Raw genomic sequence first — 13,431 nt, 5'->3', positions numbered from 1 at the left:
TTCCACCCTGTCTTATCATGTGTGTGTGTGTGTGTGTGTGTGTGTGTGCTGTTGGGGGAACTCGGCGTGACGTTTCTTTTTTTTCTTCCTCTTCTTTTGAGAGGCTCCAGATGGCTGAGAGACAGGTGAGCCAATTAGTGAGTCTCACTACACAGCAACATCATCACACCGTGGAGCACGACAGCCACACACACACACACACACACACACACACACACACACACACACACACACACACACACACACACACACACACACACAGAACATTCCACATGACTCCGCTGTAGTGTTAACATTACCACCATAATGCTCTGATGTGTCTCTCAGTCAATCAATACGCCGTCATGAGCCCGTCGATGTCGTCGTGGATATGAAATTGATTTTGCGATGTGTAACGATGTTGGGAATGATGACAAATGATCCTCTAATTTTAGCTTATTATCACGGCAGCCTGCTACATACAGCGCTGTGTGCCTATAGTGTGGCCCATTATGCATGTTTCATACGACCCAGAAAACAGGCATAATGGGCAGATTTGAATTGATTTGCTTGTGTATTCATTTATTTTCAAGGAGCCAAAAATATTTCAGCGAGCCTCGCTGATGTTCATTATAATTCTAATGAAGTCGAAATCTTCACAAAAGAGGAGAGCGGCAGGAAGACGGCAAGTCTAACCACAACAACAGCAACGTCTATCTTCCGCTCTCCCCTTCATCCCCCGTTCTCTCTTTCTGTCCCTCTTTTTTCTCTCATGTCGTCTCTTTCACTCTATTTCACCGCTGAATCGCTGAATATTAGACGTACATTTTGCCTTTAATGAGCCGTCAGCCAGCGTGCAAAACAGAGCCGCACCTGACCCCGGACGCTCCTCCTCTCCCTCCATAGTCAAACAATACCTGCTCATGTATGCATCCGTATGATGCAACACACACTCTAATGCAGTGCTTATCATTCGGAAGGCATAGTTTGTTTGTGTATTTTTCTTTTTGTTAAGGGATAATTGAGCAGCCATGAAGGCTGCTTTCCCACCTAATGGAAGGGGACAAATTAATCTCCCTGTGCTAATGTCTGCAAATGGAACAGAACCACTCCTGCCACCTCCATGCTCAACCAACCTGCTGTGGGTGAGTGCATGCAGTGTGAGCGAGAGTGTCAGGTAGACGCTGATATAGAGTCATATCTGATGATGGGTATGATGCAGCTGGTTCAGAAATGCTAGCACACCTGAAGATGCTTTCAAGTGTCTCCTGGCCTTCAGGAAATAGCAGAAAAGAGGGTTTTTTTCTCCAACCGACCTTAACCAACCCAAGGCCCAGGAACACGTGTATGTAAAGGACTATCAGGGTGTTGTTTAGTAGGTGTTGCAGAGCTGCACGCCTCAGACGACGACGTGCTGTTTGACTTGTGTTTTCACCCTGATTGCGCGAAACATGTGAAAAGCGTTTACAGCTGCTTCGACTCAAACACCTGCACAGCATCAATCTAGCTGCAGTCTCTCTTCATGTTTGTACATATACGTAATGTTTAGCAGAGGGGAACGAGGGGAGAGGCCGGGTGAATGTCAGCCTATTTTCCCATCTTAATAGCCCGTGATCCTTCAGCCGTTCTGCCTCCTAAGCCTCTTCCCGTGGATGACCTCCAGGGAAGATTGTGTTGCTGCTGTTGCAGTACAGAGGAGTTGATTACGCGGCGGCGCCGGGGCTTTGTTCTAAGCATGTGCCCGTCCTTGGCTTTTGGAGAGAGAGAGCCGGAGAGAGAAAGGAGATAGATGAAGAGGGAAAAGAAGAGGAATCTTATCTCTCCCAAGGGGTCTTGCTTCCTTTCATTTCAGATTGTCTTGGTGACTTTCTGCTCCGGCGTGGTTTATCCCCCGCCCTCCACCGCATCACTTGTTTACTGTCCCATAATGACATTGTCAACGGCAACAATACGTCCGCTTATCGTCAGGTGTCGGCCGCCACAATGGCTGAATGGCAGCGTAATGGAAAGGAGAATTTGTCCCGTTGTCATCTTGAAGTCTTTAGAGGCGCTCTCCTACTTGGCCGTGTGTGCCGGTGGAAGATAAGATTAATTCTTCATATCGCGGGCTGATTGCGGAATCTTGTATCTAATGCAATTTTTATTTCTCCCCCCTCCCCTTCGCCGTTCCTCCTTTCCCCTTTTCTTTCAAACTGCAGAGTCAAGCATTCTTTTCTTTTCTCTTTGGGGAAAAAATCTAAATAATTTATCTGTGTTTTGGTGCATTTCTTTCCCTCCTGCACTTAGAGGGAGAGTGGAGAGAAATGGAACAGAGACAGACAGGAGGAAAGGCAGATGAGATTTTTTCTTTTTCTTTTTGAATGGGACGAACGTGAGCAGCATGCTGAGCGTGAGTTGAGAAAAAAGGAGCAAAGGATGGCAGGAGGGAGACGGAGGGGTAGGAGGTGTGAACCCACGCTTGGCTCTCGGCTGGAGAGGGGCCAGAGAGGAGTCCGCAGACTTTGGTAATCCCTCTTTTATTAATATGAAGCCAAGCTCAGCAGAATGTAGGCGCGCAGACATAACAGAGCTGTTCACAACTCGCTGTCTTTAGGCCTCTGTCTGTTTCTTACATGCAGATCTGCTTCACTGGCACGACTGGCAGAGTCCCACCCCTCACATTTGCCGAGCCAGTAAACCGCCAGTCAATTAAAGCGTCCGCAGTCCGGCGCGCTTCCGCCAAGTCTTTTGATCCCGCTTGTGTCCCGGCCTTGGTGTTTCAGCACAAAAGGCATCCTGCGTCCTTGCCCAGCCGTGCACATTACCATGACAACCCCCCCCCTTACATCACTCAGTGCCCCCCATGTAGCCAATGGGCATTGACCTTTCGCTGTCGGAACGTGTTAGGGAGGGAGAGATGCAGAGAGAGAGAGGGGGAGAGCGAGGCAGGCACTCGCCGGAAACAACAAACACAAATAGGTCATTAAATTGTAAACACAATTTAAAAGAATGACAGAAGCTGCTCCGTTTGAGTCGTGGCCTCAAGTTACAGCGATGTCGGCAGCAGAGTGTGTGTGTTTCCTGTGAATGACAAAAACAAGATGCTCGTCTTTAGAAGGCGTGATGTCATAGCTCAGCAGGAAATTCAGGCTCCAAACCTATAAAATGGAAAAACAACTATTTGAATAGAGCTAAATTTGGCTCGTTGCACGCTGGGAGCTTCTGGATGGTACCAGTTGCCCCTCCCTGCAACACCTAGCTTATGTCTCTCCCAGACGCTGCCATATGTCCTCCAACACGGCACGTGCAGAGAGCAGGTTTAGAGCAGCAGGCGGATAGAGACGGATGCAGACCTTCAGAGAGCTCCTTGTTACAGGAAATTCATTGAAGGAAGTCAGTGGAAGAACCAGTTTATAGGCAACAGGTTGGGATCACATTGAAACTCCGTTTGGAAGACAAGTTGTTGCAGTTTTTATGTATTCAATGTAATTTGATGGTTATTAATTGAAACAAAACCAATCAAAAAGGCTCCAATTACAGACGTAAAGTAAAACAAGTCAATCCACCCGCACCTCCTGTCTGCACGGACTCATGCGCACTGTTATTAGAAACATATTTGCGATCCCGTCAAAACGTAATTGATATTACAGTTTAGTTGATTGGGACGTATTTTTAAGGAGACCGTGCTGGGGAAACTTAAAGGCAGATTCTATAAATGTAAAGATGCAATAAAGTCTATAAGGAGAAGAATTTTACCTGAACTCTAGAGACCTTTTGATCAAATTCCACACGTGTAAATATGTATTCTCATGGTTACTACCCCGTCTGACATGTGATTCCAAAGATTGCAGAGGTCGAAGAGAGAGAGGCAGAATGTCCAAAGGGCGAAACACACAGGCTGCGTCACTTAGCATCACGTCGGATGACACACCGGACGTGCAAGACAGACCAACGAAGTAATCAAGGTGCATTAGATGATGTGAGCCGATTCTTTTCTGCTGTGTCATGTTTTGGGAATTACTCACGAGACAATCTTGTCACGTCGACATTGGGGAAGTAGGACAATGGCGTAGCCTGGAATGGCCCTGATGTCTCTCTCCCCATCACCACGGGGTCGTGTGCTCGCACAGAACATGCATGCAGGACACCATTTCTATTCTTCATCACTTGCAGTTGGTGGAGCAGTACAGTAACGTAACTGGCACCATCATTTTAATTAGAGAAATAGGGTTTTCTGCACCTAATGGGACTATTACAGCCTCATTTTAAAATCTAAGTGTTTTTTTATGCAAAAATACTGCCTAGAGCAGCTTTAATATCTGTATAAATATGAGCTATTGTGAGTGTAAATAACAAATCATCAGTCATCATTGTCAGCCCTCAATAACGGGAACATTTGTAGAACTTAATTGTGTATGTTAATTTGAAAGCATTCTGCTCTTTTTATGTTATTACACTCTTTACATTCAGCGTTCACTGTAATAAAGAGTTAGCGACATACGATCAGCGGCTGCAGCATCTGCTTGACTTGAGAAGCCTGAGATGATTACATCAGCCCGTACTTTGCTCTTATTCAACACTTTTTTTGTGCTAATATTTGTCATCATCGCACGCTTTGTGCGGCGAGAGGCAGATCCGATTTGAACAGAGGCAGGAACGGGTAATCAAGTTAGAAGTTAGCAAAAGTGTCTGCTGCATTTTAATGGCGATGGCCTGTGCTCACCGGATAGTTTAGGATTTCAATTGTTGTTGTTTTTCAGTGAAATGCAGGTGTTTTGTGAAGACAGACGATTCTGCCCTGTGTGCCAAACATTCTAATGAAGCTCACGTACAGTCCATAATTTTAACTATCCCCCACCTGCCAGCTAGCCACACACACACGCACGCACACACAGAGTACACAAACAGGCATGGGCATAGCACGCACACACATACACACAATATGCACTAATGAAGCTGTTCTCCTCTCCTCTCTTTTCCGTTCCTGGCTCAGTGAAACATGCATAAATCATAATAAACAGAGAGATGAATTTTTAATCAGCAGCTCCCTGCCTGTGTCTTCAGCCCCAACCTCCTATGGGGAGGAGAGGCTGAGATGTGCCAGGTATATGGAGCAGGATCTGGCAGCGCGTCCTCCGGGAGCACTACTCACTGAGACATGCCTGTCTGGGCTGCCTCTTCCTGGGCATGATCTGCTGGACCGGGCCATCTCTCCGGAGACGAGACTGGTCGGGCCGACACATGCTGTCTGTACCTGCAGGATAGAGTGCGATCTGAGGGGGAAGGCTTTGCTAGTGTTGTAGCATCAAAGCTGTGCAGCTGTGGCGTCCATCACACCTGTTGATGTTCGTCAAGAAAGAACAAATTAAATACGTATTTATTTGGAAGACTCGGTGGGAAACTCAACAAATGTCTTTTCTTTCATCTGATTTCACCAGATTTGAACCAAAACAAATCAAATTATTCTCAGATTCATACCAGGGATTACAAGTATGTAAGGTTTCAGGCGGCTGAGCTGCTTTCTAGAGAATATCCGGAAAGGATTCATTTAGTCTTTTATTCTAGCGATGGTCCAACCATGTGCTCAATATTTGTGGATGATCAAGTCTGGAAAGGCTTTTTAATATTACAGCGTCGAAGCTGTACAGCCATCGATGTAGCTACAAATAGAAGGTCATCACGTCTAGAAGCACAAATCAAATATATTTGACTAAGACTCTGAATGAGATGGGGACCCCAGAAGTGGTCAGGGGGATTGGGATAATGCCAGAGACTGGAGATATTGCATATCTTTATGATATACTAATATGTTGTTGGAGGTTCTTTCATACACTCTCTTAATAAACTGTGACGTGCACGCTTGACTTGATGTTGAACTTGGCCTCAGTCCATCGGCTCAATACCACTTTACTGTGATGTACGCCATTGATTTACCTCATAAAAACTTTAGTTGGTTTATTTTGCTCTCTGTCTGTGAACGTGAAGTCTGACAAAAACACAGAGATGCTGAGCAGAACTTGTGGATAGTGGGGCGATGTCGGCACGGCGCTGGGCCGGGCGGTCCAGAGCCGGACCGGGGCGAGGCGGTTCTAGATGTATGAGACGCAAATAGGCCCACAACATAACAACATGAGCTGAGCTGTCACAGGGGATTACTTCAGCTAGGCGAGCCAGCGGGGTCTCCACTGCTCTGCTGCTCTACCAGAGAGAGAGAGTGGTAGTGTGGGGGGGGGGGGGGTGCCTGTTTCTGCGTGAGAGAAAAGGGAACAACGGCAAAGAGGAACAAGGCGAGAGAAGCAAAGTGAGGCAGTGAAAAGAAGAAGAGAGACAGAAGAGAGACAGAAGAGGAAGAGAGCGCAGCTTGCAGCCTGATAAGGTGCACTTGCCAGTTTATAATGTTGGAGCTCTCGTCCGAGCTCGGCTTTGAGGGGAGAGTGTGTGTGGATGCCGTGTGCTGCCCCCCTTCTGCTGCCGCCAGCGCAGAATCCATGGGGACCGACGAGCTGCTGCTGAGGTACACACACACACACACACACTCACACACACACACACGTGGTCACCCATTTTTCTGACCCAGATGGGGATTTGTTACACTTCCATCGAAGGTGTGGCGTCATTGGTTTTGAATAAACAATGTGAGCATTTTCATACGGCGGGGGAGGGGCTTAGCAAAGTACAGGTGCTGCTGATTCCATTTGAGAGGATTGTGACGTCTGGCATCGTACGCTCCGAACAGGTTTTGCCGTAACGCTTCCTACCTGGCTCTCTGTCTCGGTGTTGTTGTTCGATGGCGGCAGATTTCTGCTTCCCTTGCAACTGTTTGCCCAGTCGAGCGGAACATCCAACGCTTGTACTTCTCCTTTTTCTCGCTCTCTGTCGAAGCTCGTCCTGTAGTGTACGCAACGAGGAAGTAGAATTCAACTGACATCTGGTAGCATTCACAGCTCTTACATGAACTATCCAGCACTTCATTTGCATCCACCTTTGACATCATGGATGCTTCTCAGTTATTATTTATATACAGTTGTGTTTGCCCTTCGTCTAATTTACATTTTTGTCATATTCCACCCACATACGCATGAATATGTATAATTTCTTTTTCTTTTACATGGTGTCAAGAGTTGTAGTATCTCTGTAGGGTCTCTGAAGCTCCTAATAAAATCCTAACGTTTTAAAGTCCTGAAGAAAAGAAGAAAGACTGTATATTATATGGATTCTTCTTCTAACTTTAATTAACTTTAAACTAAGTGTTCAGTTGCTTTAAAACCCTAACCCTAACCATCTCTTGGCAGGAGAACTGGTTTAAAGACGTGGATTCAGATTTCTTTCACCTCCGAGGCAACAAAGATCTTTAAAAACCAAATGAGCTTGTCTCTTAGAGAGAAGAGTTTAAAGAGGGGAGGCATCCACTCAACCGAAGCAGGATCTGACATTTCCCAACTGAATTGATGTATTTGTATTTGTACTTTCATTCATTCAGGTCTGTCTCATTTCTGGGATGTTTTCCACACAAACGGAGGGATGATGGATGATGATATTTCATCTGAACTCCCCTCCTGTTGCATAAAAGATTGGGACAAGCGTCTGCTGCGCTCCTGATCGTGAAAAACAGTCATGCTGAGGTTGACTTGTTTTGCAACGAGTCAACATAGTTCATTGATGTTTGCAGGTAGTAATTTATTGCACCGTAATTTACTGACTGAATCAGTGAACGCTTCATTGGGTGACAAATGAAACCGCTTTTGAGGCATGTACTTCATTTGCAATTTCCCGATGAAGAAATGTGACTTTGAGCGGTTTCTGCATCAGGCAGTTGCTCCGAGCGAGAAGCACGGGGGGGAATTCTTGCAGAAGTTTAGCTTGTGTGCAGGACGGGCGAGTGACTGTTGGGTTGAGGTACCAGCGCACGTCAGAGGACGGATACCTTTTGTCGTGCAGTCAAATCAAATCATCAAATCAAATGTATTTATATAGTCCAATATCACAAATTATACATTTGTCTCAGTGTGCTTCACAGACTGTACAGGTTACGACACCCTCTGTCCTTAAACCCTCTGTCCTCAGACCCTCTGTCCTTAGACCCTCTGTCCTTAGACCCTCTGTCTTTAGACCCTCTGTCCTTAGACCCTCTGTCCATAGACCCTCTGTCCTCAGACCCTCTGTCCTTAGACCCTCTGTCCTTAGACCCTCTGTCCTCAGACCCTCTGTCCTTACACCCTCTTTCCTTACACCCTCTGTCCTTAGACCCTCTGTCCTTAGACCCTCTGTCCTTAGACCCTCTGTCCTTACACCCTCTTTCCTTACACCTCTGTCCTTACACCCTCTTTCCTTACACCCTCTTTCCTTAGACCCTCTGTCCTTAGACCCTCTGTCCTTAGACCCTCGCATCGCACAAGGAAAAACTTCCTAAAAGAAACCCCATAATTAAAGGGGGGAACATGTTAGAAACCTCGGGGAGAGCACTGAGGAGGGATCCCTCTCCCAGGACGGACAGACGTGCAATAGATGTCGTGTGTACAGGATAAACAACATAGTACAAATACAACATTTGACCTGATCCAAGGCAAACCTGAGCCAGCCCTAACTATAAGCTTTATCAAAAAGGAAAGTCTTTAGCCTGCTCTTAAATGTGGAGAGTGTGTCTGCCTCCCGAACACAAGCTGGTTCCACTGGAGAGGAGCTTGATAGCTGAAGGCTCTAGCTCCCATTGTACTGTCAGAACTGTAAGGACACGTTCACACATTGGATATGAAATGAAACGGTGACTATGAGGTCAAAATGCTGACTTTCAGCTTCCATTTGAAGATGTTTAGGATCAGTCAGAGGCAACAATGACTGTGAGACGAGCAGGAAAGTTTGCAAGATGGCAGCTGTCCAGGCCTGGCCGGGCATCAGCAGGGACAGGAGCTTCTCAAGAAGACTTGAACTGATGCAAACACCGTCAAATTAGGCAGTGAAAGTGAAAGTTCATTGATTTTACACATGGAGATCGTCTCACCAGTCACTTTGACTTCCTCTCAGACTGTGAAAACAGTTTTATAATGTTGTTTGTTGCTCTGAAAGGAGCTTTTCTTAAATCTTAAAAACACTCAAGTGACTTCCAGTATCTTGGCTTTGGCTCGGCGACTGCAAATATTTATGCTTGCACTACAAACCAGGAGGTGCAGAGTCTGGAGTCTGGAAGACGTGATGTTTACCAGACAGACACAAAGAAACCATCACGCTGCATCAAAGGAAGCGCAGGATCCAGTGTTTCTGTAACTACACTCACACTCGGGACTAACAGTGAGGATATCTCGGCCTCTTCTGCTTCCATTTTGACAATTCTTTTTAAATCCGTCTCTCACGAGTCCTCCAACTTTATGAAAGTGTAATACTTGTAGCACTTTGTAAAAGTTTGAACTTCATAGTCATTGTTTCACTTCAAATCCAATGTGCTGAAGTACAAAGAAAGAATCTGTCAGTGTTTTGCTACTTTCAGACTGTGTGTGTGTGTGTGTGTGTGAGTGTGTGTGTGTGTGTGTGTGTGTGTGAGTGTGAGTGTGTGTGTGTGTGTGTGTGTGGAAGGAATCTAAGGGGAGGAATTTTGACGAAAGCCGAGATAATCAGCGTAGTTTCCTGTGAGAGTTTGCACCTGTGAGTTGATATTAGTTATTTTCTTTTTCTTTCTACCTTCCACTTTGCTGGCGGTAAAGCCAAGCGTCCCCCCCCCCCATACACACACACACACACAGTGTGCCTAGCTAATGGTGTGAAGGATATGAGTCTTCTATTACGGACCTGCCCATTGGTTTAGAGTCACTGCATCTCTCTTTCCCTGCCATTTAGCCAGATGGGTCAAGGCATTGGGCCCCCGTAAATCCCCCCCCCAGCTTTCTTGAATTTGCTAAACCTGCTTCCTCGACGAAGGGAGCGCACCTCGTCTCCACTACAACGATTTAATCTGCCGAGCACCTTTTCAATCAAAGAGTGTCAGGCAGGGCCGCTCTCGACACGACTAATACAATGCATGGACACACACGTGCAGGAAGTGGGGGAGTGCAGAGGGGCTGGCGGCAAAACACTGACACGCGCACGTGCACCGTATGCCCATGCGCAGATCGATACTCGCAATCATCCAGGTGACAATGGGCCGCAGGTTTATCGTCGCCCTGATTCACACCGAGCTATCATCACCTTCGCACAATCACACAATCAAGGGGGGGGGGAGTTTGGAAAGGAGAGGGTTCATATGTGAAAGAGGAGGGAGGGGACAGAGCACGGGAGCTCGCAGGTACATGAAATGTGTGAATATGTGCGTGAAATGAATTGAAATGGGTGTGAAAGTGCATCTATTTGCGGGCAGATGTGTATACACCTCCCTGTGTGTGTGTGTGTGTGTGTGTGTGTGTGTGTGTGTGTGTGTGTTGTGTGTGTGTGTGTGTGTGTGTGTGTGTGTGTGTGCAGTGTGCGTGCATGTGTGCAAATGGTTACATTCCATCATGTGCATATAGCATGTGCGGGCGATGTGTTGTATTCCTCTGTTTTTCTGAGTGTGTGTGTGAGTTGGTGCACGTACAGTACCTGTGTGTGTGTGTGTGTGTGTGTGTGTGTGTGTGTGTGTGTGTGTGTGTGTCAGTTGTTATCAGAATGACACCATCCTGCTCTCTCTCCTGCAGCCCCAGAGGATCAGTGGAGCTGCACCAGTTTCAAATGAAAATAAATGAGAGGCAGTGACCGCTACTGCCTGGGTCCCACTTTAATGAGGAAAAGGAGCAGAGAGGGAGGGAGGAGAGGGAGGAGAAGGAGGACAGAGGTGGAGGAGGGTGGATGAAGGCAGGGTGGGGGGAGAAATTGGAAAGTGAGGGAGAGATTGGTCGGAGTTGGCGACGAAGGTGCCGAGAGAGACGAATGGAGAAAGGGGGGGCCAGTGATGAATGGAAGGCCCCTCTCTGTCACTGATGCGATGGCCAATTACAGTGTGAGCGCGCTCCGGTGCACTGCAGGTGGAGCGTACAGTGTTTTGAGTGGCCGGAGAATATCCCTCCATCCTCCATTTGCATTGAGAGGAGAAATCACTGCACAGTGTACAACTTAGAGCAGCTTTGGGGGTTCACTGTGCGACTCAGGAGGACTGCATTCACGTCCTGCACCATTGTAGGTCTGCACTGTACGAGTGTGCTTTTTTAACACCCGGTTAAAAACCCTGTATCTCCAAATATAGTGGGGTTCTCAGTTTTGGAGATAAAGCAAAGGATTACATGCTCCATTAAGGATTTCTGTTCTGCTCCTTCTCAGGCTAAATAAACCTCGACAGAGGACGGGAACATTGTTTGTTCACCTCTTACACACATTTAAAAATAAGCCAGACCAAAACCCAAACCAAGAGGAGGACTAACTGCAGTTTTAACCCCCTTCAGGGTGAGAAAGCATCGCAGTGTAAAGCTTTACTGAATGTGATGATTCTGCGTTACAGTGCGGAGGGTTACAAGTCATAACTGTACGCTGTAGTTGTCACATCCAATAACCCAACACACGTGGAGAACTAACAATATTGTTTTTCTTATTTCTGTGTATAATACAGAAACACATCTCCTGCATGGCACTACTATTTCCCTCCCGTATCAAGTACAAACTGAAAGAGTTTTATTACATTGTTAGGAGTTTAACTACAACACTGGTAATCGGTGGAGTACCCCCATAAAAGTAATTGTATCACGTCGAGCTTTAGGCTAAAGCTGCAACTTTACCTTACTTCAAAGCGTTCCACAGTCTGCTATAGGGTTGTAAAAAAAAAAACCTGACAAAACTCCACTTGATTAGATCCTTAAGAATCCCACAGGATGCACACGGTGCTCCAACCACAACCAGAGCAAAGTCATCTCGTTGAGAGTTAGGAGATACGAGGTTCCCCCAGACGACGGCGATACGTCTCTACTTCAGCACGGCTTAGCGCTGTCCAGTCCAGTCTAGCAGAGACCATTAAAACTAGCAGACAGCAGCACATAGTATAGCCGGGAGGCCTCTTCAGGGGCAGAGGACATCAAATGTGTGTGTGTGTACGTATGTGTGTGAGAGTGAGAGAGACACACACTTTAAGTCATGTTGAGACCACCGGTGCAGACATTAGTGTGGGAGGGTCAGTGAACAGGTCAGGAGGTATTTGTTCAACAGGGTTGTACTTGATCTGAATGTCCTGTAACGCAGAGTGTGTGTGGGTGTTTGCATGGCGACATGTACATGTGAGCATGAGGGTCAGATGGCGAGGATGGTTTTTATGTAACCCTGTCAACTAGACAGAAACGTAAGACCTTTCTTTGTTTCAAACAAATGAAGTGTCCTTGTGCATGCTCAATGATGACATTTCTGAATATCCTGAAAATAATAATATAGCATGCATAGGCCTGTGAATACAGTGAAGCCTGCACATGCTGAACTTCTTCACTGGAAGCTATTGGAGGCTGATAATAAGTAGACATTTAAAACAAAATGAAAGAAGCACTGATCGGATGCATCAGTGTTTGTGTCGGATCGTGTGCAAAACAGGTCAGTAAGCATTTAGCGGCTGCAGGTAAATCTGGGAATCCATGTTAACTTGGAACACAGTGTCCTAACCAGAGTCCAGCAAGGACCCATAGCAAACTGAGAAGAGAGGGAGGAGCGGGGTGAGTGACGGAGGAGAAGGGAACGAGACGGATGAAAGGCAGGAGAGAGGGTCGGGCTGGGGAAAATATGGGAATGAGATTTGAAGATTGAACAGTGAGTAGCAGCGAGAGTGTTGGACGGAGATGTGGGGGAGTACTCCTGCTCTGCTTTTGTTTGGTTGTTCTACTCTGGGGTGCTGCGCTTGACAGAATAAGAAAGTACAGGAGAGACGAGATGGGGACGCCTCCATCGTCCTTTCATTTAGGAAGTGATTCATCTGCAAACACACACACACACGTGTGTAGCGTAGAATGATCAGGATGTGTGACTGTGTGAGCGCTGAGGATGAACGGTAACGGTCAGGGTCAGTCTGCTTTCGGGCTCCTCACATGTCCACTTAGGCTCAAACGCAGCTGCTTGCTTTCCTGAATTATTCATGAGCCCTTCATTAAATATTCACGTGTGAAAAGCCGGCGCCATCAGCTACCCACAATCCTCTCCTTTGGGTAAGATGCGCGCAGGAAGCATAGAGAGCCCTGGATGGCGGTTTACAGAGTAATAGACCACAGAGTGGCTGCTTTCAGGGTTTCTTTTTTAATTTGCTCTGGAAGACCTCCTATATTTTTTCCCGTCTCTTTGTCTCTTTCTTTTTTCTTCACCCCGCCCTATCTCCTCCTCCTCCGCCTTCCCTTCTCCTCCTTTCTAAGTGATCGATTTGTATTGTTCGGGCAGCTGAGCCCCCCCAGCCCGAGGTGAGAGAGACGAAGGCGGTGCGAAGACAGAAATAACTAGACAGAGGGAAGAGGCGAGAAAGACACAAGTAGCAGAGCAAGTAAGGGCAGAGGGAGA

The 13,431-nt window shown here is 46.8% G+C and overlaps 1 protein-coding gene across 23 annotated transcripts in view; it reads left to right on the top strand.

Moving 5' to 3' along the window:
* Positions 1 to 13,431, top strand: part of celf2 (cugbp, Elav-like family member 2) — a 161,028-nt gene that overhangs the window by 38,931 nt on the left and 108,666 nt on the right. For 22 of the 23 annotated variants that reach the window (XM_029462019.1, XM_029462018.1, XM_029462002.1 and 19 more), the window contains exon 1: positions 6,304 to 6,472. The exons of the other annotated variant lie outside the window; for it this stretch is intronic. In XM_029462019.1, coding sequence (XP_029317879.1) covers positions 6,354 to 6,472 — 119 coding nt within the window. In that variant the 5' untranslated portion in view covers positions 6,304 to 6,353. Of the gene's footprint in view, positions 1 to 6,303; positions 6,473 to 13,431 lie in introns of those variants that run through there. 23 annotated transcript variants of the gene reach the window in all.

The sequence above is a fragment of the Cottoperca gobio genome, chromosome 23 (genome assembly GCF_900634415.1).
Source record: "Cottoperca gobio chromosome 23, fCotGob3.1, whole genome shotgun sequence".
Lineage (NCBI taxonomy): Eukaryota > Metazoa > Chordata > Actinopteri > Perciformes > Bovichtidae > Cottoperca > Cottoperca gobio.
The sequence above is the reverse complement of the archived record's forward strand: the minus strand, read 5'-3'. Positions and strand labels throughout refer to the sequence as shown.